At 33.1% G+C, this 16,282-nt stretch overlaps 1 protein-coding gene across 1 annotated transcript in view; it reads right to left on the minus strand.

Annotated features, from left to right (window-relative positions):
* The window catches only part of LOC140437476 (uncharacterized), a 411,556-nt gene extending 395,554 nt beyond the window's left edge, over positions 1-16,002 (minus strand). The window contains exon 1 of the mRNA XM_072527026.1: positions 15,216-16,002. Coding sequence (XP_072383127.1) covers positions 15,216-15,995 — 780 coding nt within the window. The 5' untranslated portion in view covers positions 15,996-16,002. The remainder of the gene's footprint in view (positions 1-15,215) is intronic.
* Between the last annotated feature and the right edge of the window lie 280 nt (positions 16,003-16,282).

Genomic DNA, 16,282 nt, shown 5'->3' on the forward strand with positions numbered 1-16,282 from the left:
AGCGTTTCTTCTGTCTTCCATCATACATAGAATCTCCTTCGTCATCCATTCCTTTTTATTTGTTCTTTCAGGTTTTAAGTATTTCTCTGTTATTTCTTGACTTACTTTGTGTAAATTTTCTAGTTCTACATCTGTGTTATCTGTTTCTGTACGGGCCCATGGTTTTTCTGTACGAGCTCATGTTTTTTCTTTTAGGCGTTTTTGTACCTTTTCCTTTACTGTTTTATTTTTCAGTTGGTTTATATCGTACTTCATAATTTTTGGTCTTTGAACTTTCTTTAAACTAAGTTTCATTTTGGCGATAAGTGGATTGTGGTCCGAATTTATGTCGGATCCCGGGTACGCTTTAACAGATGTTATAAAGTTTCTAAATCGTTTGTTAATAAGAATATAGTCTATTTGATTTCGTACTGTGTGATCTGAAGTATCCTGGGGAGATTTCCACGTATATAGTCGTCTTGGAGAAAGATCATAAAAGGTGTTTGTCACTACGAGCTGTTCTTCAGTTGCAAATTTAATCAAACGGTCTCCGCGTTCATTACGTTCCCCTAGACCAAAGGATCCCACTAAATTTCCACTTTGTCCTTTGCCAACTTTGGCATTAAAGTCTCCCATTATTAGTATTATTTCGTTTTTCTGAATCCTTTTGACAATATTAGTAAGGTCATTGTAAAATTCTTCTATGATTTCTTCTGGGGCGTCCGCTGTAGGAGCGTATACTTGAATAATGTTTGTTTTTATGAGAGTTGTGTTTAGCTGAACTAAGAGCATTCTTTCTGATACAGGTACAAAGTGACTGACACAGTTGGCGATTTTATTATTCATAATTAGGCCCACTCCATTTATATGTTCGTTCTTAAGATTTCCTGAGTAGAATATTTTGTGATCTTTGATAACTCGGTATCCCGTATTTGTCCAGCGCATTTTGCTTATTCCCATAATATTAATCGAGAGTCTTTCCATTTCTTGAATGGCATTATAGATTTTTCCCGCCTTGTACATTGTTCTAACGTTCCATGTACCTATCTTTATGGCTGTTTGCAATACTCTTAGAGATCCATCATCTAAAATGTAGTTTGGTTCGTGAGGATTTCTCTTGATAACGACCCCTTTGCATGGTCAGAAAACTCTTCCTAAACATAAGTTTAACAAAGACTAGTAATTAACTTAGTGCTTCCTCTATGGTTTAACAATTTTACAGTAAGATTGATAAGTTTTACCAACAAATTTATACTGATGCTGACAGATCAGAAAAAGAGGAGGGATGTGCCTTTATAAATAATGACTATATTACTACATACAAAATCTAAAATTTTAGCACAGTATATATACAGGAAAACTATTCGCTATCTACAAAGCATTAGAACATGTCCTGAACGCTAACTTAGACAGATTCTAAGATTCTGATAATAACAGATTCCTTAAGATTCATGAGTAGCTTAGAAACCATTTACCCAATCCACCCATTGTTGCGATTGATAAAAAACCATTTGTAGCAACTTCAGCAAAATAATGTCATTGTATAATGTATGTGGATTCAATCACGAGTTTAGTTAACAACGAAAAATTTACATAAACTACATATATAAGAAAGATCAACATCACTGGATTAACTCTACGTTCAAAGAACGGTGGCTTCAAGAATGAAATCAATCTCAACAAAAACTACTAGACATAAAAACAACATACTGGAAGTGTTGATCCAATGTGAACCAAATAAGACTTCAACGTGTCTCACAGTACAATTACTTGGGAACTAAAATCAGTGAGTCGTGGGACAATACCCAAGAGATTAAATGTCGCATCAGAAAGGCAAAAAGTGCATTTTGACTATGACCTCTGTGTTCAAGAGCAATGAGCTCACCCTAGAAACAAAAATAAGGCTCCTTAATAGTAGAAGATACCGTGGACAAAAAAATGTCACCAAAGCTAAGAAAGAGAAGAGAAGGATAAATCAGTGTAACTAACATACAACGCTTCGTGACTGTCTAGAAAGGAACTGTGTCTATTCGTCAGTTTTAAGATTTCTTGAATTAATAGGAACATATAACCAAATATATACATCAGTGCGTGTAAAAATAAATGTTTGAAAGTCAATGCTTGTAAAAACCAATGTATTCAGTTTATCTCAAGTCTATGTATGTAAAAATCTATGTATGTAATAATCTACGTATGTAAAAATCAGTTTATATTAAGTAGGTATCTAAAAATGTAAAAAATTATTGGAAGATGTTTTACGTGTTCAAATATCAGAGAACAAAATGATCTATTTAATTTATGCCGTAATTTTATATATAAAAAAAAATAAACAAGGCCATATGACAACAACATACTGAACAACATACTAAAATTTTTTAAAACACGATATCCTTACCTATTATTGTACATTGTAGCCAGCGCATAAGTGGCATTTTCTTTGTTGTGATTATGAAAAATTCATTCGTCAGCTCGGTTCTATGTCAGTTCTTTGAAAATCCACCCTGTGTCAGTAAACCGTATTAAAATCGGAATAATGTACACGGAAGAGAACAATACAAAATGTTTCGATATTATTTTGAATTAATATATAAAATGTTCAGTATTGTGTTATGAATGAACACGTTGAAGGGTCCATCAGTTTACACAATAGACAGCAGCAATCAGGATTTTTCTCTCGTCTCTAACATTATGGTTAATAAATGATGTTTTTCACGTACAGGGTAATTTACCCGAACTACACAAAATACATTATTTCAAAATTTGTACAACAATATGATTTAATCTCTGTTTTTTTAATATAACACTACATAAAACAGTAAATAACATTTTGTTTTATTAACGTTTTGGTTTTTTTGAATTTGGTGTTAAAGAAGGAAGGATTTAAATAAAATTAGGAATTAGTAATAGAAAATTTAAAAAAATACCAAATCAAATAAAAATAAAATGGAAAAAAAATAATAGAACAGAAAAGATACTGAGAAACTAACTCAGAACAGAACGGATACTATGTATTTGGAAACATACAACCCATATCAACTACTCAGGGTTATAAGTGGAGTAATATACACAAGGCTTTGATTAATTTACATTAAATAGATGTTAACTAAACATAAATCTTTTAAATAATTTACTCTAGTTTTGATGTCACATTTTCATACAGTTAGCTTCAATTAGGTTTCTAAGAGTTTGTTTTTTTTTTGTTGTATATTGTGACTTTATTTGACTTGTGTTTGCTAGGTTGTCCACTTTCTTATTTCTAGCTATTCCTACATGCGGAGGTAACCAGATAAATGCTATTTTTTTTGAGATTTTTATGGCCCGAAACATTGGATTTGTAGGGTATATTTGTATATATATATTTAGGGATTCTACAGTATTCACTGCCTTCCCTCGCTCAACCGTTTCCATCTCTCTCTGTTGTTCCATTCTCCATCGTTTAGGCCTCTCTTACTCATGGCGTCGTCTACTTCGTTCCTCCAGGATTTTCGGGGTCGTCCTCTTTTTCTCCTTCCTATGGGGCTCCATTCGGTTATTCTCTTTATCCATCTGCTGTCGCTAGTTCTTCTTACATGTCCATACCACTTTAATCTTTTTTGTTCTATATATATTTGGCTATATTTGTTTTACACCTAATAAAGCAAGTCTTTTATACCTAAATAGGGTATTTATCCTCACTATGCGTTTTGAAGAACATTAAGGCTTCCAAAATGGCTTTGTTCTCACCTGTAAAGATGCAGCAGTTTGTAGGTATGGATATGTAGTGTGAGTAGTGTATTTACTGTGAGTAATTTGAATGTAATTAGGATAATGAGATATAACTTCGTAGCACAAGTGTTTGATGATGATTGGATTTGTAGTTGATTTGATGTATTTTGTGAGGGTCAGGTCAATGATAAGTAGTTGGGTTTTCCATAGAGTAAAATTTACACGTATGTACCCGTAGAGATCGACTTAGCTGACATATATCAAACTAAAAAGATTGTATTCGTTCTACAAGGGGAGTTCTACTTATAGTTTGTTTCATAGAACCAATACTGGGATTTCAAATTTGGAAGAATATTGGATTTTGTTTCTGTGTTGATATTTTTCCTATATAGTTTAGGCATAGTTATTGGCGGCTTATATGTAAAGGTAGTTCTCTCGCTAAAACTTATAATCTTTTAATATAACTAGTTCTAAAGGCATTCAGTGGTAATCTTAAAGCTGCAGATTGTATGCTATTCTGTTTTTGTAAACCGTTTTGCTTGCGGCACTGCAAATATTAAACCGTAATATAATTTACTTTTAATAAGTAATTTGTATAGGTTAATGAATGTTTCAAAGTCGGCACCCCAAACTTTATTAGATAGTATTTTAAGTTATGTTTATCTGGTTTTGACTTGTTTGTCGTAATTTATAATTATGCTCATTCCAATTTATTGTTTTATCAAAAGTAAGGCCTAAAAAAGTTACTTCCATTGACTAATTTATACAGTATGTAAAAGCCAAATGGAATAAATTCATTATTTAGGTTACTGTACATATTTATAAAAAATTCCGAAACACGTCAAATTTAAATAATAACTTGACATTCTTTAACGTGAAAATGCAACCCCTAATGGGCCGGGAAAGATTTGAATTTCTTGTATAATGTTTACGTTTTGATGTTAAAATATCTAGACCACACAGAAAGGAAACAGACCTATTAGCAGCCATTCGTGAAATATGGGATGATCTTATACAGAACTGCAAAACGTCCTATAAGCCCGGATCATACCTAACAATCGATGAGCAGCTACTGGCTTTTAGGGGAAGATGTCCTTTCCGGATGTATATCCCAAACAAGCCAGCCAAATATGGACTGAAAATAGTAATGCTGTGTGACGTAGGTACCAAATATATGTTCGATGCAGAATTGTATTTAGGAAAGGGAACTAAAACCAATGGACAGCCTCTAGGAGAATATTATGTAAAACAATTAACTCAGGGTGTATACGGAAGTAAGCGTAACATAACCATGGATAATTGGTTTACGTCAGTACCACTAGCAACGGAGCTCTTAAAACCTCCTTACGATTTAACTATTGTTGGTACCCTACGGCAAAATAAAAGAGAAATACCTCCCGAGATGATAAATCTCAAAAATCGTGAAATTGGTCATTCCTTATTTTGCTTTGATGGTGAAAAAACAATGGTATCCTATAAGACAAAAGTAAATAAGTCTGTGCTTCTTCTGTCGACAATCCACAATGGTCCAGTAGAATGTGATCGAACAGGAAAGCCAGATATCATTAAATTTTATAATGCAACCAAGTACGGAGTAGACACATTTGACCAAATGTGCGGAAACATGAATATTTCCAGAAAAACACGAAGATGGCCTCTTTGCCTGTTCTATGGCATGTTAAATATAGCTTGCATAAACTCTTGGATAATTTGTAATCATAACCAACAACGACAGCAGAAAAAAACCATCACCAGAAAAAAATTTATGGCCATTTTGTCTGAACAACTGACTAAACCTTGGCTACAGCATCGTGTAAATTGGCCAACTTTGAACCGCTCGGTAAAGTTACTTATTGAAAATATTTTAAATCTGGAGCCGCAGCAAGAACGAATATGCCCTACTGTGTCAAAACGTGCCATGTGTCAATTTTGTCCGTCTAAAAAACGTCGAATGACAACTCATCATTGCGAACACTGCCGACGTCCATTTTGTGGTGAACATCGCGCCCTTTGTTGTCAGCAGTGTAGTTCTAAAATTTAGAATTTATATTTTTTTGTGATTTTCAGGTTTTAGAAACATCTCTTTGTTCAAAATAATTTGTAAAATTACGTTAAATAAAATACTTTTTCAGTGACCACATTTTTTTTCTCAGTGTAGTAAATTTTACGATGGTTAGTATAAATGAAGGTAAAAATAAGGTTAGTATTCTAGGGTTAAAACTACTTACTCAAAACAATTAATTGATTTTTTTATTTTTTCCTATATTCATGCTTAGGATGAAGGGGCCTCGGTGTCTGTTTAAGTAAGAGCTTTATTCGTCAATAAAATATTAATTAAAGAAACACAATACTTAACCTTGTTATCTACTTAATAATAACATCGACTAAATCAAGCCACTTAAAAGGTATTTCCGCCTTCGTAAATCAATTTCTAAATTATATCCTTGTCTAATAAATCTACGAATTCATACAAAACGAACCATAATTCATACTTTGTTCGGTAGCGGCTGGCGACGATTTTATTATGCTTGTAGTGCGTCTTGTGGATTAAATTGTTCACTTATTTATCAGATTCCGTTCGATTCGGGGCTTTCTCACGTTCCGACGCGAATAATGGAGTCTAGAATTGTGCCAGGTCGTTATTTTTAATGATTTGATTCTTTCTATTGACTTTTCTGTGAATCTATTCTTTTCAATCATCTCTCAATTTTCCAATTCCATTTCAAACGAGTAATACTGATTTCGGAATGCATTGTACGCTACACTATTTACAGGTTTAAAATCTTGAAAAAAAAAAAAACAAACCTGTTGAACATAGTTTTACACTGTTATTTGACTAAGCAAAGAAAAATCTTTGTTTGTTTGTCTTATAAATAACATGATTTTAAGTCTTTATATTGTAAAAATGCCGAAAAAACATGAACAAACTATGGCTTCGGCAACGAAGGCTTTAACCCTTTGCGGACCGAATTAAGTATTAAACAAAAAACTGCAAAGTTATTACAAGTTAGGGATACAGTGATACAAAAGATAACGTCAAGTGTCAATTAAATTTTTTTTATATAAGGGGTGGTTTAGTTTGAAGGTGGTTCCATGGTGGAACCACTGGTACTGATTAGTACTATCTCAATTTTTATAAAATGATAATAAATATTCATAAAGGAGGTAAGTTCACTTTATTTTTTATGATATTCTAAAAAACAATTGATTTTTTCAGATAAACATAGTCCCACCTTACATACAGTGCAATGCCACCTCGTTCGATGAGGTTGGTTTCTTGTGCTGCATCGAGCACATCTTACTTTGGTTCCATGTATTGGCATATGCTCCGACTTGTTGGTGCGTATTTCAATAGGAACGCAGATTTTTAATTTATTTACCTCAGAACCGGACGATTTTCTTCCTTTCTGAGTAAGCGAAGGAGTACCCATAAGTCCTGAAGAAACTGCTAACCGAAATTCTTTTAGAGAAAGTGTTGATGCACCACCAGATCGTTCTTTAAAAATAATGAAGGCATTAACAACCGTTATGTCAACAAAATGCCAGAATATTCTAGGCCACCATTTCTTGGATTTGCGGTTAATTTCGTAACACGATTTGAGCATATCTGACTTGTCCACATAACCCATATGCTCGTTGTAATCTTTGACCAAATTTTGGCAAGTAACATTTTCTTTGGAGCCATCCTTTTGTTTCCTTGAAATAAGTTTAACATCAGTAGGATCATGAAAATTACTCATAAAATGAACTGCTCTGTTATCCATCCATTTCACAGCAAGTACACCAACATCACTTATCTTCCATTGAGTGTCTCCCCTTTCCATGGTTTTGTCCTCTAGAAAATTACATTCTGACAAATATTTAGTATTAGCTTTTACTGTTCCACATCCATATATATACTTGGATCTAAGTTGTTCCAAAAGATCATACGAAGTAAAATAATTGTCCATAAATATTTTATGGCATTTTCCAGCAAGACTGCTTGTGAGGTCTTCTACAACTCGTGCACCTAAGCCTTTTTCAGGTAAGTTGTTAACTTTACCAGTGTAGATTTGAAATTCTGAAACAAAACCAGATTCATTAGCACGAATCCAAACTTTGTAGCCCCGTTTTACAGGCTTCTTGGGCATATACTGGCGTAAAATGCTTCTACCTTTGAATCTAATCATTGACTCATCTACTGACTGGCATTCACTTGGCTTATAATATCGAATGAAATTGTCAGATAACCTATCGAGCATTGGTCGCACTTTATACAATTTGTCGTAGCCAACTTCACCTTTTTTCGGTTCAAGACTGTTATCATTTAAATGAATATGTCCCAGTAACCAACTGAATCGATTGCGAGACATATAAGATGCAATAAAACCATCACGTAGATCTGTCCTCGAAGACCAGTAATCCTTGTAGCTTGGTAAATGCTTTATTCCCATCAGAATGTTTATCCCCAGGAAACACTTCATTTCTTCGCGATTAGTATGAGTAAATTTGTTAGCATTTCCCTGATTCATTTGGGTTGCATAGAGATTTGTTTGAAACACTAATATATCTAACAGCTCCTCTGAAAATAACAACATGAACAACTCCAACGGATCTTCAAGTAAATCCGGTATGTCAGGACCCACTTCTTCAACAAAAGATGAAGGTGTCTTGTAATAAGTTTGAATATTTTCTGACCATTTGACAATCTCATTTTTCTTTGCATGTACATTATTATTTTTTTTCCTTGCAGTTTGTTTTTGTTTTGTAAGCTTTCTTTTCCTTTTCCCAAAAACAGATAGCGGCGTACAATCATCCGAATCACTGAAAACACTTTCGTTATTTTCTTTTTCATGTTCACCTTCGTCAACCATTTGATTCATTTCTTCCAATGAATGTTGATTGCCCGGGATGCCGTTATCTGGTTCACTATTTCCAAGATCCTCAACATCAGAATCAATATCTGACGCTTCTGACTCTCCGTCAGATGGTATTTCCTCAATCAAAGCAAATACACCATCATTACCCATAGCTTCTAAATTATTTATTGTCCATTGTTTTCTTTCTGTAATAAAAATGAAAAAAATGTTCAGGAACTGTAAAGTCTTTCAAATCCCGTATCAATATATTACCCCGTATAAAAACAACAACAAAAAATAATAAAAAGTACTTGTGGGTCCATACGGAACCACACCTTTTAGATGACTTGAAAATATAAAATATACAAAAATATCAGAATAAATTGTATACGATCTCTTTAACAACCATCAAAATTACCTAATTTAGCTGTTCTTACCTGCCATTATCAATTTGTTTACGTTCAGTAGAAATTTTAGTAGTTGGCGCGCAAAATAGCGAAAAACGTGTCACATCAATCACCTACTAGAACACACTATAGCGCTCCAAAACCTGATCGTATGCATGGCCGATAGTGTAAGAGAGGGGATTAAAGAATTTGTCTGTGGTTCCGGCCGGCGCTTACCGGGACAGTAGGATAAAAATTCTTGAAATTGTGGTTCCACTATGGGACCACTGTCCCACAAAGGGTTAAGGTTAGTTCAAGTTTTTACCTGAAAAATTCGTTATCAAATACCAACTTTACAACCAAACTGAACAGCTACAAAAAATATGTGACGAATTTATTTTGCTTGACTAACACATCCCGTGTAAATATAGAATATAAAATTTTTTTAGAAAATGTATCCAATATAAGTAGTAAAATGTTGTTTAAAAAAGCTTCTCTAGCGTTTAACAAAATAGCAGTCGAATCATTTGATTCCCACTACGGTTTCCTTTCTATTAAACGATCAAGGCCGACTCACCTCTCTAACGGACTATTTGGACATCGCCACTGATGGAGTCTGAAAAATATATTTGCCCTCGCAACCAGAAGAAATTTCGTTGTATAAAAACGTTTAAAAAGGTGAAGCCATTTCTAAAGACGACGTGCTTTTTGGTCAGAGAATGTTTTCTCCGATATAATACCTTGTCAGAAAGTGAATTCGGAGTTGTTGAAAGAAAGTTTTGAGTCGTTAACCCGTGGCGCAGTTGTCTCTATTGATAAAAAAGGAAATTGTGTATAATTTTGTGATTTTCTAGGAATTAGAAACTAAATAGAGGCTTAATGTATTCGGTAAATTGTAAATTACGATTGAAGCAATTGGTATCAATTTATTAATTTATCACAGTTATCAAAAAAACCGAAAATATTTATGCAAAAATATTAGAACTAGGAAAATAAGTTTCTAAAAATAACTACCTTTTGATGAATATTCAATACAATAAAATAAAAGATCAGTTTTTCTTTACTATAAGAATCAACATTTATAATATATGCAACCTTCTGTGAATGTATATTAGATAACTAGCTACAAAAAACAATCTAAATAGAAAAAAAATACAAACGATGCATAATTTAATTCGGTACCTACACAGGTACCGACACATCTAATGCTTAAGTTTTTCCATGGTAGGGAGGCAGAAATCAATTCTTTAATGTAGTAAAGTAAAACTTAACCGGAACAAGAACTTTGACAAAGATGATATAAAATATCAGAAATTGACGATAGAGTTGTAAAAAATAGAAATTAAAATTGAAACTAAATTCTGAAACTACTTTTTTTGGCATGTCTAATTTAAATATGTTTTTATAAGATTAAGCCACAATTATTGGTGGTGATTGTGATGAAAATCACATTTTTAACAACCTATTGTTTAACGTTTAGACTTTCATTTGGGAAGTCATTCTCGAAAGAAGATTATAATAAAAAATTTTTGGGAAAAGCTATGACCATAACCTAATACCAACAAATAAAGGCTTCTCGATCTTCTGCCAGATGGAATAATTGTCGTGCATTTGATATCTCAGTTCTTTCACGAATGTTTTTTAAACAAAAGACCCATTTTTTTTTCACCTCTACGACTTTCTATTTTGCCTTTAAATATCAGTCAGTTGTAGTATTCTATATTACTCTAGTGGTCAGAGATTTGACCCCTAAAAATCATACGAACAAGCTCAATTTTGCCGAGAATATCAATTTGGGAATCCAAAAAAGGTGCAAATAAAATTTACGACTTTAACCTCCGGGCTTCCCCCTAAAACCCCCCTCGTAGGTGGGTAAACGCAAAGCAATCGATTTACCAAGAATGTGTACCGCGTAAAAAAATATTTCAAATAAAAATGTAGCTGAGATAATTTTGGACAAAAATGTTTATTGTCACTTTTTGCCTAAAACGAACCGTTCTCTAAGAAACAACGCGATTGAATGTCAGTTCCGCGAGCGAAATCAATGTTAACTCTTATCTGGCAGTCAGATAAGGTTTTTGTGGATTACCTACACGACTTTTATGATTCCGAAAATCCAATAATAAAGGCTGATAATGTATCAAACAATGTAAACTTCTCTTTGATGTTAACATCAAAGAGATGCTTACAGTAGGTGTTACATCTATTCTAAATGAATTTTAAAAACATATAACCATTGTTGAAATGCAATTATATTGTTAGGTAGGTACCTATACATATTTTGTATAAAATGAAATAAATAATGCATCTGCTACCAGTCGTTTCATATCGATATTAGTGTCGGCCACCAAGCTCCTAAAATTATATGAAATTACAGTGAAAGAGGATAATGCGAATAAAATGTCCCGAAAACCATTAGTAGCTGCAGAACTGCAAGATGATGTGAGTGATAATAAAGAAGAATGTGTGTAGCTACAATTTTCCAGATTTCAGAGTGTGTATTTTTGAAACTAAAGATGGAATTAACTGGAAGAGTCATTAACTGGAAGCGACATAATAAAAAGCAAAGTACACAAAGTAATGTTAGCCCCTGGTCAAAGTGTAGATGATCCTGTTGATTCCTATTGATTGTTTGTGGACGAAAAAATTGTGAACGAAATAGTGAAGTGTACAAATAAAAAAGCCGAAAAATTCCTGGTGATATAGAACTGACAATATTGCAATTCTACAGAGTTATATACCTTTATTAAGCTACTACTAACTGCAGGGCATGTAAGTGCTAACATCCATAATGTAGATATACTTTGGAGTAAGTTTTATGGACCTACTATATTTAAAGCTACTATGAGGTTAAAATGATTTAAAAATTTGCTGAGATTTGTTCAAATTGACGATAAGGACACGAGGTCGGAACAAAGAAGGAACGATAGATTAGCAGCAATACGCAATGTGTGGAATCAAGTCAACCAAAACTTTCAGAAATACTATTTACCAAAAAAAATATAACGGTAGATGAGCAACTTGTTCCGTATCGAGGTAGGTGTCACTTTAAGCAGTATATGCCTTCAAAGCCAGATAAGTAGGGCATGAAAGTATGGTAAGCCTGTGACAACTAAATATATTACTCTTTAGGTGAAATACCATAATACAGGAAACAAGAAAATACAGTAGCCAAAGCTCTTGCATCTCACGTTGTAAAGCAACTCGTTGAGCATTATTATAATTACAAGAGGAATGTGACATGCGATAACTATTTCACTGATCTTTCTCCTACACATGAATTACTAGCAAATTCACTAAATCTTGTGGGCACAGTAAAAAAAATAAGGGATTTGTTGCTCGGGAATTTTTACCAAACAATTTTCGGATTCAACCCAAAAGCATCTCTTGTTTCTTACGTTCCGAAAAAACAAAGAAGTGTCCTAGTACTATCTAGCATGTATCACAATGCTTACTATGCAGATAATGTTGTTATATGTATTTCAGTTTTGTTTAAGATTACTTTAATGCCCATTTCCTCTCCTACTTCGTGAATACGATTAGGTAGAATTTAGAGACCTATGACATTTTCTGACACCATTACAGTTTCGTCCACGTATCTGATTGCAATAAGCAGTTCCTTGTTGATTTTTATTTTATATGGCTGTCTCTCAAGTGCCTTTATAAAATAAAAATAACTGGTCTGGTTAAATATTGAATAATGTTGGGGACAAAATGCACCTTGCCTAACATCTCGTTGTATGGAGAATTTGTCAGTGTAGTTATCTCCAATTTTTAAGATAGTAATTTGATTTCAGTAAAGTGTAATAATGACACGAATATCCTTGTTATATATTCCTATATTTTGTACCATCTGTATTTTAACATGCTGTAGCTTATCAAATGCCTTTTTAAAGTCTACGATTTATGCACCTATGTATATCTGTTTTTTGATGACAGCATTTTTGTAATAGGATATTAAGTGCAAAAAGTGCGTAATTCTGGAGGAGATTTAACCGAGGAAAATTAGTTTTTGATTAATTTTTCTCGGAGGTGAATTTGGAGTTTTAAAAACATCAAAATTATGTAGACCCTCATTTATATAGGGTGTTTCAAAAAGGTACGTCATAAATTAAATCGCACATTCCGGGGACAAAAATAAATTGATTGAATCTAACTTACCTTAGTACAAAAGTGTACACAAAAAAAGTTACAGCCCTTTAAAGCTACAAAATAAAAATTGTTATTTTGCATTATCTCCTAAACTACTTGACATTTTGTAATAAAAATGGATACGTTAGTTTCTTGTTCTGAAAGCATTTTTCATACAAAAGAAACAACAAAATCTAACACAGAAAAATTTTAAGGGGGGTGTGCATCCCTAAATCCCCCCAAACTTTTGAGTTCGTTCAAATCAAATAAATTTTGTGGCATCATTAGTTTAACATATTATTTTTAAAACTTTTTGCCTCCTACTACTTTTTCCAAAAACTAGTTTTTTCCTAGTTGGCCATAAAATTACAATTAGTTTCTACGGATACAATAATGACAATCAGTTCCATCAATAATAGTCTATAATTTGTTATAAGTTATCATTTATTGTGTGAATAAGATTAATATTAAACATTTTGATATTACAATGGCCTACACATTCCAGGAAACGGCAGATATGCATTTAACTTTGGGTAAGTTGGATCAGATTAAATTATGATTTCAATACACTATCGGGAATATCTTAGGTGAATGTCAAGGAAATAGTGCAGCAGCCGCAAAGCGTTATGCAGTAAAATAATACCCCAATCGAAATACACCCGATAGACGATTATTTCTGACCATTGAATGTCGTTTACGGCAAACGGGTACATTCCAACCGCAAGTTGCTGGCAATAGTGGTCGTCCAATAATGGATGCAACTGATGAAGACATTTTAGAAATCATTGAAGAAGTCCCTGGAACAAGTACAAGGGTAATAGCTGCTCAACTAAATGTTCTTCACGTAAGGGTTTGGAGGCGTTTGAAGGATCAGCTGCTTAAACCCTATTACTAAACAACTGTTCAAAAGTTATTGGTTGAAGATTATCCTAAAAGGATTGGGTTTTGCGATTGGTTGTTAATGGAAAATACTCGAAATGTTAATTTTTTTTAGAAATATTTTGTTTACCGACGAGGCTACCTTCGGTAGAAATGGAATAACAAACCATCATAACGAACACATTTGGGCCGACGAAAATCCTCACGCCAAAAAAAACGACTCATCGCCAAAGGACTTTCAAAGTTACTGTTTGGGCAGGAATTGTGGATAACAATCTAATAGACCCAGTATTTCTTCCCAACAATTTAAATGGTGATAATTGTTTGCAGTTCTTGGCAAACGATTTACAAGAGTATTTGGAAAAAGTGAATATTGTAATAAGGCAAAATATGTGGTTTCTACAAGATAACGCTCCACCTCATTACAGTAATGAAATCTGGGAATACCTTTGCAGGCAGTATTCTGGTTCGTAGATCGGAAGGGGTCGTGACGCACTCATTTCTTTGCCACCCAGAAGTCCAGGTCTTAACCACATGGACTTTTGCTTTTGGGGGTTTATGAAAGAGAAAGTGTATTCTATAACAATAGAGGACGAACAACAATTGAGGGTTAGAATAATTGAAGCTGCAAACCAATTCCGTCAGAAAAATATGATTTTTCAGCGCATTCGGTTCTCCTTATTAAAACGATACCCAATGTGTATTGAAGAAAATGGGGGTTATTTTGAACATTTATTGTAATATCATATTTATAGAGGTTATAAACATTTTTTGTACTTGTTAATTCATTTAAGTCATTTATTTACTTGCACGTAATTTTTTAAAGGTTAATGAAAAGGGCCGTAACTCATAAAAACTGTTTTTTGAAAAAGTGATAGGAGGCAAAAACAGATTTTAAAAATAATCTTTTAAACTAATGATGCCACAAAATTCATTTGATTTGAACGTACTCAAAAGTATGGGGGGATTTAGGGCTGCACACCCCCCTTAAAATTTTTGTGTGCGCTTAGATTTTGTTGTTTCTTTTTTATGAAAAATGCTTTCAGAACAAGAAACTAACTTGTCCATTTTTATTACAAAATGTCATAGTTTAGGAGATAATGCAAAAAAACAATTTTTATTTTGTAACTTGGGCTGTTACTTTTTTTTGTATACTTTATCTACACTATATCTGCACAAAACATCTATTATTTATTTCTATTATTTCATAAAATATTTTACTTGATAATTATGTGTTGGTATCGAAATCGCTATCATAAGATGATAATAATCCATTACAAAATATACAAAAACTCACCTCTATATCCCAAAGCTCCGAAAATACACTCGAAACTAGATTCACAATTTTGTTTACACTTAAGTCAATCACTTTTAACTTCGATAAACCGAAAAATGTGAGATTAGTAATATCGCAAATATAATTTTCCGAAAGATCAAGTTCTAACACGTTTCCTAAAGCGGAAAATGCCTTATCCTCGATTCTAGAAATGTTATTATTATTTAACCGCACATACTTTAATTCCGGAAGGTTAAAAAACACAAAAGTTGGAATAACTCGTATACGATTTCCACTTAAATCGAGTTCTTTTAGAGAAAGTAGGTTAGCAATGGAAAATTCTTCCAGATACTCGATTTGGTTTTTGCATAATTTCAATCTTTGCAAAGAAGTCGAATTCCCAAGTACATATTTCTCCAACTTTTCAAGCAGCGCAAAGGAAACTGTAAAGTTTTTTAAAAATAGCATTTTCTGTAAAAATTCAGCAGGCATTCCTTTCAGTTGACCTTGATTGTTAGCCATTATGCTAAATTCTGATAGATACGGTTGGGTATCAACAATTAGTCGCCAAATGAAACTGTCTCTTGTAACTGGCTCGAATATCCAACACTCTGCCGATAATACTTGCTGGTATTTGTCTTTCGTACAGAAGCATCTAATACTGTTCGTATCTGTTGGCTCCAGGCTGCACATATTATTTGGTTTTACAGGCTTTGGTTTCGATTTGCTTCTTGAACGGATTTCTTTTAGAGATGCTTCGTTTATCCAGAGAATGGTAAAAAATATCGCCATCAGCTTCATTTTGTAATCTGTAACAAAAAATAAATAGTATTAGATTTGATGTTTCACATATAATTAAGTAAAAACTAAAGATTTCAATAATGTAGTTAATGGAAATGATAATAATAATATATTCAATATTTAGTGGCGAAAACTATTCATGTAATCCCTGAATACATTTTGCTTAATATATTTATTCAAAGGACTAAAACATTTCTGCTTCAATACTCTATTTGATCAATACAATTATTTCAATAATATTACAAATAAGCAATACCTTCATTGAATGTTAATGAATTCAAATTCTC

This window comes from Diabrotica undecimpunctata, chromosome 3 (genome assembly GCF_040954645.1).
Source record: "Diabrotica undecimpunctata isolate CICGRU chromosome 3, icDiaUnde3, whole genome shotgun sequence".
NCBI classification, from domain to species: Eukaryota; Metazoa; Arthropoda; class Insecta; order Coleoptera; family Chrysomelidae; genus Diabrotica; species Diabrotica undecimpunctata.